Here is a 17310-nt window from a genome sequence, read left to right on the forward strand (position 1 = left end):
ATGGATACTTAAACCAACAAATAGGAAAAAAAAGAAGCAATCTGACAATCAGGATACCAGTGAAAAAGTCTTGGAAAGCATGTCAAGGAAAGAGCTGGTCAAACTCTGTGGATGTATTACTACCGTACTTCACATTCCTTATCTTCATGACTGTATCATGATGAAATGTTATCATTACTATTTCTATTACTATTTAATACTCCATTTTGATCAACACCATCATCATTAGAACTGTCATTTCAAATTTGAATCATTTCAATAATTCTTTGAAGGTGCACTTCTCATATTGGGCAGAGTAAAATGGAACAAATGATATGAATTAAGTCATGAATGGACAGCATGAAGCATTAAATCAGTCCATAGAATCTACATATTGAACTTACACAAAGTAACTGCTTTTTTCATTCTCTCATCCTATTTTAGGACACTTTCACTTCATCACTGCAGAGACAATTATGTTCCTCCATGAGCATTAAAACAAGAAGAAAAGCAGGAAATTGACATTAGTCTGATGTAACAAGCGAACAGAAAATACAGTATATAAAAGTTATCTTTATTTACATTTGGAGCAACATGACACAATGTAGTGTTGTAATCAAGACATGGAGGCGAAGCCCTGAGGCCAACATGCACAGGCAGCTTGTAACAGTGGCTGTCAATTGACTAATTGCAACAACAATCTTAGACAATGCCTATACATAAGATTTTCACAACTGTGACATGAAAATAATTCATATCAGAGTTATTAGCAGTATCATGAAATTTTCTGGAAATTGTGGCCCATAGAAATCCCTGCAAATACCACAGTAAGCTTTCAATATGGCACACACAGAAATATGATTGACTTGCGGCTAGTAATATAATCAATATAAAAACATAAATAAACTAGAAATGTCGCTATGGCGACTGATGCCTCCGCCATAATGCATGATTCTCCCAATAGTTGTATAGTACAATGTCTTCACAATGTGTGATGACAGTTTCACATATTAACTGGCAAAATATTGATATGACAGGTTTGTCAGAAATGTCTTGAATGTTCACTTTCCTCAAACTGGGTTTGCTATAATTGTCTAAGAGTGTAGGTACACATATTTGGGGAAATGAGGATTTTTACTTGACTTCTGACCGACCCTGTTATAAGTTTATGCATTGAGTAATTTTCAAGGTATGAAGAAAGAGAGTAATTACAGTACAAAAGGGATTTTTTTTTCATTTAAACCTGACCTTTGATCCTTAACCTTTGACCTTCTGGCTAGAAATTTCCCAGAGAATCTCCATTAGGTAATACATGTATATATTAAGTTTTAAAACTAATAATGCAAGCATTGTTTATACATGTTTATATATGAGGGAAACAGTAAAATTTTGAGGAGTTGACCTTGACCTTTGACCCCTGACTATTGACTCATGACCCCTAAATTCCCTAGATAATCCCTGCCAGTCAGTACATGCATATGTACCAAGTTCCATGAAGATATATTGAACCATTTGCGAGAAAAGTGAAATTGCAACATTTTCACCTAACCTTTGATCTTTTGACCTTTGACCTTATGACATGAACCTCACTCTGGAAAATCTTTACACAGTAGTACATGTCTACACTAAGTTTCAATAAAATACCTTTGGGCATTGCATAGATACAGGGGAAATAGCAACATTTTTAGCATTTGACCTTGACCTTTTTGACCTTTGATCTCTTGCCAATGTCACTAAAATCTCCTCAACTAATTGCCCCATCATACATCATACTTGGACCAAGTTTGGTGAAAGCTGCTTCATCCAGTTTTGAGTTATCACATAAACAGATAAATTTTAGGATTTGACCGTGATCTTTGACCTTTGACCTCTGTCTGATTTCACCCAAAATCTAATCAAGTAATTGCCCCATCATACTTTATACTTGGACCAAGTTTGGTAAAATTCTAGTCAATATTTCTCAAGTTATTGCGTAAACGAATGCGGATGGACGTACGTACGGACGGACGGACGGACAACCCGAAAACATAATGCCTCCGGCACCACTTCGTGGCAGAGGCATAAAAAATTAGAAATTCCATAAAAGATATGTGGGTCAAAAACAAGACTGGTTTATCATTGTATAACATCCAGTTCCTTTCTAAAAGGAATAATGAAAACAAAACAAAAACACAAAACTCAGGAATCGGATGTACAGTGTCAAAAATGATCAAGAAAAGGCAGGTGTATGAGATTAGCACACATGTATAATTGCATATATACTTGCAGCTAACAACATATTTGAGAGAGAAGGCAGATAGAACAGGTAAGCCAGCAGAGGGGTCCATGGAAGCCTAGAAATGAGATGTAAACAAACTGAAAAAGGAGGTAGGGGTCTCTTTAAAACCCTTTCTAGCCAACCATGCTTGCAGCAAATACAAATCACATGATTAACCACCATACAAGTGAACAAATCATTCCACACTGGGGAATTAGTAACAAAACTTAAACAATTAATATCATGAGCAACATCAAAAAAGCTTAGCCTTGCTCTCACAAGGGATTTGAACAGATCAACATCTTGCAGTACCTTTCTACATCTTTTATTTGATATATCTAACTCATTCAGTTCATTCTTATCACCCCATCAAGGACACACCTTCTCAGGGATACATATGTAGGACTAGTCTTCAACAGGTCAATCCACATAGTAAGTGGCAGATCCAGGGGGAAGGGGGGCGCACTGGGTGCGCACCCCCTCTTCATTTTTTGTTAAAACAAAAGAAATACAAAGGAAAAATGGGGGGAGGTATGTGACCCCCTTTAGATTTGTAAACGCGCCTCCCCTTTACAAAATTTCTGGATCCACCCCTGATACTAGTATACATGAGCTACACTGACAATGATATTACCTTCTGACGAATCTTGAATAGGCCTACCTGTCCCTCTCTACACAAACAAGTCTCTAAGTGTAGGACTGAACAATGCAAATTAAATTATTTCGTTCTGATGTTGCTCGTGCTCGTTTGAGGAGTACATGTACGATTATTCTATGGTAAAGCTTTGTGGTCACAAGAACCATACAAAAAGTATGGCTACACACGAATAATTAATAAAAAACTGTAAGCGAGTCAGATTGTGCACTGACATTCTCCATACATAATATGTAGATCTGATAAAATTATAAAAAGTATACAGCATCATAAATATTATCAGGCCATCAAATCAATTAGAAACGATAGGTTTTAGGAGAACAACCACAAATGTACAATGTATTATGTTATTTGGTCTTTTGGCACAAAACATGACCAGTGCAAACAAAAACAAAACAAGTCCAATTCAGAACATGGCAGGATAAGGAGGTACTTTTTATGACAAGTGTCTATACCTAAACGTTCGAACTTTGGTGTTTTTGCTGTTACACAATACTGGGATGATCGCAAATGCCAATGACATTCATATGACACTGAATGGTTTTGAAAGGAATACACTGTATTTCATTACGTTGTCTAAGCAAGGATCACATCGGATGAGAAGACAAGGCTAACACAGTCCTCTTGACAGCAATATTTTTAATGTTCTTCTTCGTGAAAATCTGTCAATAATAATAATCATCATTTACACTTTCCTGCCTCATATGAAACAAACAAAATAAAGAAGCAATATGCATTATTACTGGCAGAAACATACATTAAAGCTAAATAAGTCACTGACATAAATCAGTCTTTTCCATTTCTAAAATCGAAACTCAACACATTTCGTCTCCATCTCATTAGAATGAGATCCACAACCGTATTTCAGATCCTTGAGAAAATATGAATTCTAAACAAAACCAGTGAGAAATAAAAATGCACGAACTTTTGATTGATATAAAATACATGTCAGCAGTAATGTCGCATTACAAAGTAAATTCAGCCAAACACAAAAAGATAAACTTTCAACACAATGACCTACATTGGCTCATCCAATCCACTGATTAATACTGTCTCAGAAAAGATTTTAAAGAAATATATCATTCAGCCTTTTCCATATCATATAAAAATGTAAGTGCCACGTCATCTGGTATTACAACATTGTACTGGCCAATTGCCAAGGATCTAAACATACCCATACACATATCTCTCACCTTTCACACAAAGCATGAATTGCAACAAATATCACATAACCACTGGCACAAATTAAATGTAAACACTGAACTATAGTACTGAAAAACAAAGAAAACACCTGATTTGCCTCACAATAAAAGACTAAATTGGCAGACTGGAAGTCTTCATGAGAAAGTAACAAAATACGGTATGTAGCACCAGAGAGTCTGAAAGTACTGCCAGCAACATTTGGTGGGATCTGACATTGAATAAGATTTATGATTGATGAAAAATACTTGACTCAATCAAAATCATTTTCAAATTTACATTACACAGTAACGCTGACTTCACTTGTATGAGTTCACAGGCAGTGGCTTCAAATGTAACCACAGAATACACACTTTATTTGTTTTATGCCATCGCCACTACGATACCATATCTTTCTTGTGGTTGTTTGATTAGTTTTATTGATGTCAGTGTAGCATTAATGTATGAATTTCTGTTACTTGATATTTACAACTTGTTACAGTGAGATCTTTCTGTAAACAGTTTAATGTAAGTTACATTATTAGATTAGATTAAACATAGATACAGCACTAAGAACAAACACAAGTTCCTAATGATTAACACACTTAAACTAATACTGAAGATTGCTCATTGTGAGAGCATACATGCATTGAACTAAAGCTATTGCTACATAATATTGAATTAGAAACAAGACCTATTTATATTTATGTTTGGCCAAAAACTATGTTTGAAATAAATAAATGTATCATGTTATGTCACAAGAAACTATCTACAGTACATATTCTGAAATATTTAAAGCATAATGATTTGTAAGTTTAAATTAAAGGATCATATTAGTGCACATAAAATATCTGCATACTTCGAGCTTATTGATTCATATGTTCGGTCAACAGTCAAGCATTAATCAATATGAGATGAGATAGCCTGGTTTGTCTGTTGGGTTGGCATTGCAGCACTGAATAAGAATTCATCCTTTCCAAATCATGAAAAACTTTGCAGCATGGTTCTATGTTAAAGAACAAAAAATGTCATGGATTACAGAAAATCATTGGTACCAAGTGAAACAGGTATGTACACATACACTATATCGTCATTCCCTGAAAGAACGACATGAATGCAAGCGAACATGTATGATATCTCAAGCGCTCACATGTATTCACGTCATTCTTCGGGGCACACAATAAATTTCCAGTGTTCTGAAGCAAAAGCTGAAGCCAGAAGGGGAAAAAATATCACATTATATGGAATTTTAACATAAAACCAGAAATATTACTTGGGGAGACAGGAAAAAATATTACTCTCATATAGGATTCATGAAAGAATACAGAATGCCATGCAGTATGTATGAACAAGTAGATCGACGATCCAGCCTGGTGCACTACGTGGTAGTAACATATACCAGTAGATGGTGTTGAACTTGTGACTGCACCCTGCTGCCCGATACACCCAATTGAAGGCCAAGGTCATAATCTTCGTCTGTTTTCCCAATGGGTCCTCAGAAGGTCCAGTGTTGCACCCAGGGCCCAGCTGACCTCAAACCCTTTGATGTTATTGGTCATCTGTCAATAGATCAGATGGGATCACAAATGTCAAAATAAAAAAAAAGGCTAGCAAGAGATGATATAAAATAACATCCTACTTTGAGCATATCAGCTGAAGTTCTGAGGCATATTTTATAAAGAGTTACAACTAAGCTTAGTGATTCAAGCGTTAGATCAATGCAGCTCATAAGTCTGTTTCCCAAAGTTACTTACAGACTTAAAGCACAGGTTTAATAGCAGCTCGAAGAAACTTCTTTTAATCGCATCAATCTTGAGATCAATCATAAGATCAATCTTTATGAAGCGGGCCCTGGTCACATAAAATCAAGTTTACATAAGTCGTAGGTTAATTTTCTACCTTCAGTGATTGATGTGAATCCTAAGGAATCAAATACTCACTTATTCCTTACCAGCGAAGTGTTTGTCATTGTCAGAAAATTAGTGAATTTCTATTTGTGGATCTTACTCTGCATGTATATATAATACTATGTAGTCTTTATGTCAGATGCACTAGTAACAGATCCAGGATCAAGTCTAAAAGTTCATTAGCAGTACAAATAAACTTACTATCAGCTGAACATCATCACTGAAATGATAGCCATGGGAAAGCACAGAGCTGAGGTAAACCATGTCCATGCAGTGGAAAGGGTGATCAGTGTATGACCTATAATCTTCACAAACTGCATAAAAAATGAAGGACAGAAAACATGAATTGGAACAAGGTTTTTGATTGGATATGGAGACAGAAAATGTAGATTTAGAGAAGAAATATAGACTTTAACAACATAACTAATACTGTTGAAACAAAAAATAGTGATAAGACATATTCATAATCATTGTTGTTGGTCTAATTGTATCACAATGTATTCAGTGTAAATTTCACTGGTTTTAATTTCCACTACAAACTCAAATCTTCGCAGAAATGATTCATTCTCAAAAAGGAAAAGTAGAAATTACGCGGTGCGTAAAATATGTCCCCGCCGGAAGTAGCATTTAGTAGCAAAATGTACAATATCGGTAAAAAATCAAGGTCAAAGGTCAAAATTCTGTGTAGAAGTTTTGAAGCCCTCACCTAGTGCCATCACAAAAAGCAAACGGAATCGAAATCGGGTTAGAAATGGCAAAGGAGTAGCATTTTGTAGCCAATGTACAATATAGGTCAAAAATCAAGGTCAAAGGTCAAAGAAGTCAACGGTCAAAATTCTGTGTAGAAGTTTTGAAGCCCTCACCTAGTGCCATCACAAAAAGCAAACGGAATCGAAATCGGGTTAGAAATGGCGAAGGAGTAGCATTTTGTAGCCAATGTACAATATAGGTCAAAAATCAAGGTCAAAGGTCAAAGAAGTCAAAGGTCAAAATTCTGTATAGAAGTTTTGAAGCCCTCACCTAGTGCCATCACATAAAGAAAACGGAATCGAAATCGGGTTAGAAATGGCAAATGAGGAGCATTTTGTAGCCAATGTACAACATAGGTCAAAAATCAAGGTCAAAGGTCAAAGAAGTCAAGGGTCAAAATTCTGTGTAGAAGTTTTGAAGCCCTCACCTAGACTGTAGTGCCATCACATAAAGCAAATGGAAATGAAATTGGGTTAGAAATGGCAAAGGAGTGTTTACTTAGCATTTTGTAGCAAAATGAACAATGCAGGTCAAAAATCAAGGTCAAAGGTCAAAGAAGTCAAAAGTCAAAATTCTGTGTAGAAGTTTTGAAGCCCTCACCTAGTGCCTTCACATGAAGCAAACGGAATCGAAATCGGGTTAGAAATGGCGAAGGAGTAGCATTTTGTAGCCAATGTACAATAAAGGTCAAAAATCAAGGTCAAAGGTCAAAGAAGTCAAAGGTCACAATTCTGTGTAGAAGTTTTGAAGCCCTCACCTAGTGCCATCACATAAAGCAAACGGAATCGAAATCGGGTTAGAAATGGCGAAGGAGTAGCATTTTGAAGCAAAATGTACAATATAGGTCAAAGGTCAAGGTCAAAGGTCACAACTGAAATTCTGTGTAGAAGTTTCAAAGCTCCCATGTAGTGCTATCATATAAAGCAAACAGAATCAAAATTGGCTCATAAATGACAGAGAAGTAGCAAATTGAACATTTTGATCACACACGGACGCACAGACAGACAGACAGACGGACGGACAGACAGACAGACACACGGACACACACACGTACGGAGCCCGTTTCATAGTCCCCTGCTCGAACTCGTTCGGCGGGGACAATTAAAGAACTTAGTGGATGTGTGACAACTTTGTTGATGGTTTAAATACACAGTATGCTATATACAAGTACTTCTGCTCAGAAACTTCGCTCTGTCCAGTAACCAATGGCTTCCCTACCAAAGAAAGAATAGGTGATATTTTCAGTGATTGATGGAGGATGAATCCTTCAGATTGCTGAGTTAGAGAACTTGTTAAATTTGGCACACTGGATGTTCTAAGGAATCATAAAGAGAAGATATCTATACAGTATTTCACAAACAACCAAATCCCTACCAGCTAGTGACTATGAAAGTAGCTGATATTCAACTCTTATAATAAAATCTCAGATTCGTATTATACAGATAATACAGCCATACAGAAGATACAGAGAGAACAACAGAAGCAGGGGTGTTGTAGATATGTGCTTAATTTCAGGTAGACAATGACAACATTTACAATATCTAGGGAGGCCAGATGGCAGCTTAATCCTATCTATCTTTGTCATGCCAAAAGCACTTCTTGAAACTAGAGCACTCGCACAGGAGACCTGTTCGAGCACATGTATCCCCCGAACCCATCTCCCACACCCCATCTGGATTACTTTTTAGGCCAGAATGTTGTATAATATGGCAACTGTCGCAGGATACAATAAAGACGGAACAAGCGAGGGCGCCACCACCAAAAACAATATAGGCATCTTCATTTCACTATAATGCACCTCTTTGCCAAATTTGAAGAAAATCTGATAAGAAATGTGGCTGATAGAGCTGAGGGTGCCGTCACCACAAACTGTTGTGTCCTTCATGTGGAAGGACCACCCATACACCTGCTTAGCAAGTCTGAATAAAATCCGTAGAGTAACAATCAAGTTATGGCATAAATAAGCACTTTTGCAAATTTTGACATGATCAGGGTGACCTTTGACCCTGTAAAAGGTGGAACAGTGAGGGTAGCATTATCAATAGGTATAGGTGTATAGATTTGACTATGATACATTTACATACCAAATTTGAAAAAAATCGGTCAAGAAACAAGGCCAGCGTCGCACACACAAGCAGACCCTGTTAAATTTACCTTTTCAGGTATAAAGACGGAACAAGCAAGTGCGCCATCACCAAAAACAATAGGCGTCTTCGTTTTACCATAATACACCTTCAAGCCAAATTTGAAGATGATCGAAAAAGAACTGCATCCAGTAGAGCGCTCACAAGAAAATCTCTGCGGCGGACGAGGCGGACGAGGCGGACGTGGACGCGGCGCAACGAGGCCAAATCCATAGTATCCTCCTAACTCTGTTCGGGGGATATAATTAGCTCTAATTGGTTAATAATTGTCTAAATCACCAAGCAATAAATCTCACTCACCATTTATTGCAGCATCTCTGTAGTCTTTAACTAGTAATGTACCCCCAGTTTTCCAATCTAAAACAAAAAATAAAGAGTCATCTCATAAGAATTCAGAAACTATCTGTCAGATCATACTATACTATGCTTTATCACTGAGAGTCTCTATTACTGACAAACTCTTTGCTGCAGCTCTATAGCATCAAGAAACCCAATCTCTGATACGTGAACATATAATACATTGGCTACACATTAATTCAATGTCTACAAATCACACTACGTTACATGAAAAAACTTGATATCCCTTCAAAAAAAAGATCTTTCCTACACTCAAGTATATTGCCATTTCATGATTCCTGACTTAGTGAGCTTTGCAAAAGGTCTGTCATCACTCGTAAGATGTCACTAAAAAGTATATTTTTTCTGCATCATATAAAATATACAGTCTACAGTTTTCATCAAAGACTAAAAATACATTTTGTATCAATGTATTGGTTAATCCCTCCTTCCAGCAAAAAAAAAAAAGAGAGAGAGAAAACTTAACAGCATAGTTGTATTCACTGACAGAGGTAAATATATGTATATAAAAGTAGATACAATATTATGCAATTATGCAAAACACAGAAGAAATTGTCCTCTATGTGAAAAACCTGATAAACTAGGTCTTTTTTTATTTGTATTTGATTGTATTCATTCATTCATTTGTAATCTTAAAAAAAAATCTTTATTCTTTCCTAGTTTCTTCCTTCTCAAGACTCACCCACTTTGCCGATCTCAGCAGCACGCTCCCAGAAATAGGACAAGGCATAGAATGATTGGTTGTGGATCTCGGCTGGAGCAGTGACCATGTCCTCTACAAAGGCCTTGACCACATTCAGACAGTTCTGGTAGAGGTGGCCAGACTGCTCTCTGGACGACAGGACGGTGTAGATATTGCCCCCAAATTCCCAGGACCCAGACGACAGCGGGGGCAGACACATGCTGGTGAATTCTCCAGAAGCTGTATGTTATGTGATAAAAAAAAATAACACTTACATTGTAAGACAGCGACATGCAAATCAGGGGAACTATTTTCTCATATTTTCAATTAATATGCTTCAGACCACATTATGGATAAATTACTAACTGACCATAAACACAGCACTTGGCAGTTCATATTGTCATGTGTAGAATGATAAAATGCATTTTCTGTAGAGTAATAAAACATTTTTTTCCTGTCAATATGACACCCAAACTGCCCTTCATCTTCTTTCCTTCATTTCTGGAGGTTAAACCTTGTTGTCATCTGGATTTATCACTATTTTCCCCAGACATGTTTATAATTGTTTCCTGGTTAATGACTAATTTCTACTGCAATTATTTCTCACACATCGTTGATTCATCATTTGACTAAACTTATCATACAAAAAGATGAAACACAAGCAAAGGTTTCATTGACAAATTGTATTCATTCTGATTTGTTGGTGTTTCTGATGACCAAAACCAAAGCTCTTAAAGCCACAAATAACTTCCAAAGCTCTATTTTCATCACATTTTATGCAATCTATTGAAACAAGGCAGAAATTGACATTGTATATCAATTTGGCAATCCATGCCCCTTTTTCTACACATCTAGCATTTAACATTTATAACTTACCTGAGTCTTCCAAATCACTTGATCCCTGGAAAAACATTTCAACTTTCTCTCTCCTAAGAATCTCCAGCCTAGCTGCTTTGAGGCCAAGCCCTAAATAGCTGGAAAAAAGGAAGGAAAGAAAATCACCAAAGACAGACAAACACCAAATTATGTACCATGCATATAGTAGACATTATTTCCTCAGTCTTGTATTGTTTTTGTTTTGTTTTGTTTTGTTTTGTTGGGGTATTTTTGGGGGGTGGGGGCATAGATCTGTTTTTTTTAAGTCCTTTCGTTAGAGAATTTATTTAGTCAAAGCATGTATTTATGGCATGATATCTCAATTGAATAGAAAGACACAAAGCCTTAAATGTTGTATTTTAAAACCTAAAGTTTCTAAAAAGTACTGTGTGAAACATTTGTAAGATATAGGAATTGAGAAGATACCACTTCAATTCAATTCAAATCAAATTTTATTTCCAGTATCACATTTTTGTTGTCATTTCAAGTTCACAGTAAACAAAATGTACAATGTATTACAACCATATATGGATGTATGAAATTATATGTTCAAAATAATTGTGTTACTGGAATAGAGAGGCCCACTAAAAGACAAAGATGTGGGCCACTCAATAACTTATCAAATATTCTAGGAAGTAATGGTAGAGATGATATTTTACACAAGGACTTTAACCCAGTCAATATCAACAGAAACCTAGTTGTACACAAAGTCAATGTCATTTGGAGTTGGCAATCTTTCAGAGCTGTGATACCAATTTCAGCACAGAACAAGGAGTAGTGCAAACACTATGGAAAACAGGAAATCGTCATTGCACTTTTTAACAGCATTTTTATGTATCGATATCTGTTTGCATAATAAATATGTACATGGCGTATATATCATTTTTTTTTCATCAAACAGTTGAAATGTGTCTGTCTCTTAATCAACCCCCACACACACATACATACATACACACACACACACACGCAACTAGGCTGTCTGCATTCTCACCTTTTTGTGTATAAATCATATCCATGCTTAAGAAATGGGTGTTGTTTAATGAAGTTTCTGTGGACAGGATGTTCTACTGTTTCTTGAGTCTGAGGTAAAAATGTGACCTGAGTCGATCCACCACCCATGTCGAGTGTGCCGTGTGTATCTGGTGTTTGGCTGGTGAGAGCACCTGCAAAATAATTACAATATTCTGACATTACCCAAGCTGTGGTCCAGTGACAAAAGAGAAAATAGAACAGAATGCCAACTCATATTGTTTGCAGCAAGCAAAGTAACCATATAGTACCATGAACCCTCACTCTTATTGAAGAAGGCTCTGGTGTATGAGGTGGGATGGTCGTGAATGTGTCCCTTTCCTAGGCATATTTTTGGTCAGTGAGTGACCAATTACCATGAAAGCTTGTGCAACACACAAAGGCTGTGGCTCTTTGTCAGTCCTGCAATACTGCTTATCAAAACGTGTAGGCTTTTTAACACTGTACTCATCAATAATACAAATGCTTTGGTAACATATGGTATGGTCGTACTTACCAGTCATTCACCCAAACCACTTGAAAGCATAGTAGTCATTACATTTTTTTTTTTATGTTGCAAAAACATTAAATTATTACAGTAGTTTTCTACAGAGTTTGCATACAGCACTTGATCACTGCACCAATTGTCTCTTGAAGCTTGTCTGCAGAGAATGACTGCATAATAATGTTTTTTATGTATTTCTACACAAAATTTTAATTCCCATGCATTTCCCTGTTTTATCTGTTATGTATTTTAGGGTATTGTTGTCTGGCATTGTTTTGTGCACTGTTGAGAGCTGTAAGAGCTCATCCAAGAGCAGGTAGCATTATTGTGTGAAGAATGCAACTATTAATGTTTATATCTCAGCCATTGCATAATTATGAGCACAATGCATGTGACACATGTTGCTGAATGCAATTCCACATGGAAGAATCAATCCAGACAGACTAAACATCAACAAATGCATAAGATTTGAAGAAATGAAATACAATGAAATATGTTTACAATTCTGTACAGATACAAAAATAATTTAAGAATTGCACAAATGTAAAATAATTAGTTATCTTGTTCCCAATGCCTGCATGAGGATGATAGAACCATGTGCATATGCAAAGTAATAAATTTGAAAAAAAAAGAAGAATCTTTTTGTGAGGATCTTCATTTTGTATGCCATCATGTATGTTTCTTCAATCATTTATGTACTATTCATACTGAGTGCCCTGCACTAAGTCAGCATAATTTAGAAAAAGGACAAGTGGAGCATTGCTTGTCTATCAAAGGTATTAATCATTATTCTACAGCACTATCTAGTTACCCTTATTGAATAATCAATGAAACCGACACCTGAAGCATAGTGCAACTTGAAAACTGACTTTCTCACATCAATACAAAATGAAATAAGCTTTACTGGTAACATAAACCAAAAAAAAAAATATGTCTTTTATTTGATCAGCTTCAGCAAAACCTGATGTGGTTTCATTATATCACATAGAGACTATATTACATCATTACATAGTACATGATTTAATTATTTAATCAGCTGTAGATGAATAACTGATAACTGGTTCATTCTTCAAGCATAGCATGCTGAATTTTATGGTAAGAAAATCAGTTTTCTGAAACTGATAAGAGCTCAAACAGGAAAATGTCTGAAGCAGCTAAAGTATAGTCCTTTGATTCATGAATGTATAATGAAAAGTTTTCCTCGATACCAACTAGAGAAAACTTCATAACACAACATTTCCTTTTGCAACTATGAAAATCACAACTCTATAAGTCAATCAATTCACTCTATTTTCTTCCGTTTTCACAATGAAGCATTTCAATATGATTGGCAACAATGTTCTTTTTCATGACTGTCAACACATATGAAATGCTCCTTTTTGATATTGGGCACAGTGAGGGATAAATCTGATCATTATACATAGTTGCTAAAAATCAATAATTCAAATCATGTGTGGTGCCTTAAGAGTGAAACAGAGAAGATGATTGAGATGCTTCATACAGAACAGGATGAAATATTTGGGGAGAAAGAAAAAAGAAGCAGAGAAATCTGGTTACCATTGAGGAAGTTGACAGTGACCCACATGAAGATGCCTTCATCTGTGCCATCCATGATGGTGGTGCTAATCTCCCTCCTTTCTACATGAAGTGGGGAAGCCTTTAATTGCTCGTATACCTGTTCAGCCAAACATTATGAGAACTGTCTTACACTTTGCCACAATTTTCCTTGGAATTCTGTGTTTGTAAAATGTTAGAAAGATTACTTCTCTTCTTTCATTTTCATTTTATCTTGAAGTAATATTGGCTTCATACAGAGACAATTTTAATACATCCTAGTTATATCATATGCATGACATAAATAACTTTTCTTCCAACATTCAGATATATATAAAAGCAAAGCCATTAATCGTATCCGGGCATTTACCCCCAGGGGGCAATTACCCCCCGGCTAAATAATGGTTAGTGGTAAGGTAAGAGTAAAGATTAGGGTTAGGGTTAGGTTTAGGGTTAGGAGTTTGGGTTAGGGATAGGATTAGGTTCAGGATTAGGATTATGATTAGGGCCAGGGGAAGGGTCCAAGGTAATTGCCCAGGGGGTGATTGCCCTAGACCTGCCATGAACAGTTTGAATACCTGAAGAGACTACAAATGATAAGCTACAAATGATAAACTACTGTAAAACATGATATATTCGCGGCATGAATTTTTCGCGAATTGGAGCCGACAGCCTTTTTCGTGGCATGAAATTTTCGCGAAATGCAGGCGTTCAATGCATATAGTGTTAACAAGGACTTTCGCGTGCATTTTAATTTCGCGAATCTTGGCGCTCGCGAAATTCGCGAAATTAAAGTGCACGCGAAAATTCCTCGTTTTACAGTAATTAGATAAACTCACAGCATCTAGCAGAGCCTCTGCCTTCTCCTCAGGTAAGAGCCGAAGTCCAGCTGTGGCCTTGAGAGCCACAGGAGTCAAAGGCCAAAGGTGCTCCGGAATGGAATCAAGTGCAACTTTCAGGAGAATATCCAAAGAGTTTGCCCCCTAGATGTTGAGAGATAGCAAATTAGACCTAGTATAGGATCAAAAGATAGACTTCAAGTCATGGATCATTTTTGAAGTGTTAAACACCAAGATGCACAACCTTTCTAGATCCTAACTCCTTCCATCATCTTCAATAATCAAGGGGGATTAACAAAGGTAGCAATGAACTGGAAGTGTTGCTTTACAAAAATTTATATATCTCAGTTTTACTCTGCAGCACAAGGAGATAACTCATACTCTTGATATTTTCATGAAAATATTGCATCGAAGCGGACATTACAACATGACAAAAACTTTGATAAAACATGAAAATAGCCGATTAATGCTTCAAACACAAATTACAAGTTACTCACTTCAGATGGATTATCAGCATACTTGGCCAGAGGAAGCTTTGTAAAATTGTAAACTTCATTCAGCAGAATTGGTGGCAAACCTATTGTGACACATAAACAAACCTGATTAAATATACAATATGTATTAAAAATTCTATAATATTAAAATAGATAACAAGAACACAATGTTCAAATTGACTTTCATAAATCATCAAGTTTAGACCAAAATTAAGGCTAAGAAGTCATGCAATTTGAAACTTGTCCATTTTTTTTACCAACACTGGTTGCAATTTGTGATCACAAAAGCAAATTAGTAAAGTTTTATGATGTGACTACTCTCAACTCTCCCACTTGTTTGTACACAAAAATATTCTAAGTTTAATTGTGTCTGACAATTTTGTAAATTCACAGCATTGTCCCTCTAAAAATCACAGTTGCTGTCACACCAAGACTTCATGAATAGGATGTGAAGGAAACAACTTTGTTGTACATGTTAAAGAAAGAAATTTCATGAAGATTAACATAACGGGCCAATGAGAGACTTGTGAGGGGATTGATCACTACCTCCTGCAACATGATTTGGCTATGTGCCCTGAAAAAAACATTTACAACATTAAAAGTCCACGTAATTTCTCATTCTACCATTCTCATTATCAGATCTTACTATAGCCAATTTGCATATTGTGTAGCAATGAACTTTGCAAGCCTGCTGTAACATACAGGCACAGGAATATGCAAGACCATTCTTGCAAATTCTATGCAAATGATATGTAATTGGTGTTATGCATACATTCCAAAGCTAAATAATCAGATCATATACTATATTAATAAACAAAACAAAATTGCTGATCAGATCCATTGTATCACTTATATCAGTCACCATTAACTTTTCTACGTGGAAAAAATCTTCATTTTGAAAGAAACACACATTTGCATTGCATATGAATGTGATAATTGCATGATTTTGTTAAAGTGTCGCTAGGATGAAATTTTAACACAATAAGGTCTATGTGATGAATAACAGCAGATCTTTCAAGTATTTCTGTAATATTCCAAGTACCTTACAGAGCAATGATTATCAGGAGCCTTTTGCTACATTGTAGTAGAGCAATGTAATTCACAGTGTGACTGTGAGCTTTTTTAACTTCAGATTTCCCTCTTACCTGGAGCACTTTCTTGAAAGTGGAAGACATGAACCCTGGAGCCTGTACTACCAGCATCAAACATCACACCATAGAAATCAGCATCGTGTGAAAGCGGCATCTGCTGAAGAATACCATTGTCATTCCATATGGAGTCTTCATCAATTTCATCAGGTTTGTACTGCTGGTCCACTATCACCTCTGAGCTTTCTTTCTTGTTCATCAAGTACAGCAGCGAAACCACAAACAGGATAAGGGACACCACCAGTACTTTGCAGCATAGACGCTGCATGGTGATGGCCCTCTTCGTTGGAGCATGAGTCATGAGAAGCACACACGTATACACATTGTCATTGGCAATCAAACTCGATGAATGTGATTTCTCCAAGGGCGAGCATTTTCCATGTATTTTTGCTGGGAAATCTGGAAGAAAGCCAACATATTTTGTAAGTTAACTATCAGTGATTGTAATTTCATATAAAGACAGGCCTATTTAATTGGCTCCTTTCAGTAAAATGCATCCTTACTGAAAATATGTGGGTCTAAACACTGAACCAGATTCTATTTCTTTCTATTCTCTATATCTCATGACTTTAGTTTATTTATGAATTTTCAACACTGTTTGTTACAACTTGCAATAAATTACTAGACGCGTTTGAGTTGAGGGTACGCATGGACCATTAACACAACACATCTCTGACTCACTCACTGGGTCACTGTTCATCTCTACACTGTACACAAAACAAGTAGAAAGGGACATGTCTTTCTTGCTTCAAAACTACTTTGTACAATGCTCAATTCAATAGCTGAAATGATACAGAACACCTTGCACCAACTGTTTCAAACACTCCTAAACCTAGGCTATATTCCACATACCATTGCATTACCAAGGACTGGAACTCATTTACCACCGGAAATTCAGAGCACAGTCAAAAACAACACTTTTAAACTTCAAGCAACTATTTTTTTTTCAATATCTAAACCAAGACTCCAGCTACAA

General features: G+C 36.3%; 1 protein-coding gene across 1 annotated transcript; it reads right to left on the bottom strand.

Moving 5' to 3' along the window:
• Window positions 1–4948: 4948 nt before the first annotated feature.
• LOC139745606 (ectonucleoside triphosphate diphosphohydrolase 5-like) lies at window positions 4949–16602 on the bottom strand. The gene is made up of 10 exons (XM_071656001.1): window positions 16332–16602; window positions 15190–15269; window positions 14693–14836; window positions 13857–13974; window positions 11778–11949; window positions 10787–10884; window positions 9911–10150; window positions 9172–9228; window positions 6179–6291; window positions 4949–5629 (listed from the first exon to the last, which is right to left on the bottom strand). Exons 1-10 carry the CDS (start codon window positions 16600–16602, stop codon window positions 5534–5536), a joined length of 1389 nt encoding a protein of 462 aa, XP_071512102.1. The 3' UTR covers window positions 4949–5533.
• Window positions 16603–17310: the final 708 nt, after the last annotated feature.

The sequence above is a fragment of the Diadema antillarum genome, unplaced genomic scaffold (assembly GCF_040938485.1).
Source record: "Diadema antillarum isolate AM-2024a unplaced genomic scaffold, OU_Dant_1.0 seq00001279_RagTag, whole genome shotgun sequence".
Classification (NCBI taxonomy): domain Eukaryota; kingdom Metazoa; phylum Echinodermata; class Echinoidea; order Diadematoida; family Diadematidae; genus Diadema; species Diadema antillarum.

Bases quoted from the DNA above. Each gene is read 5' to 3' on its own strand.
- LOC139745606 (XM_071656001.1), bottom strand. From the start codon at position 16,602: ATGCAGCGTCTATGCTGCAAAGTACTGGTGGTGTCCCTTATCCTGTTT. The intron at 6,292-9,171 runs GTGAGTGAGATT...TTTTTTATGCAG, and splicing joins CAGAGATGCTGCAATAAATG to TTTGTGAAGATTATAGGTCA. The intron at 5,630-6,178 runs GTAAGTTTATTT...ATCTATTGACAG, and splicing joins GTGATGATGTTCAGCTGATA to ATGACCAATAACATCAAAGG.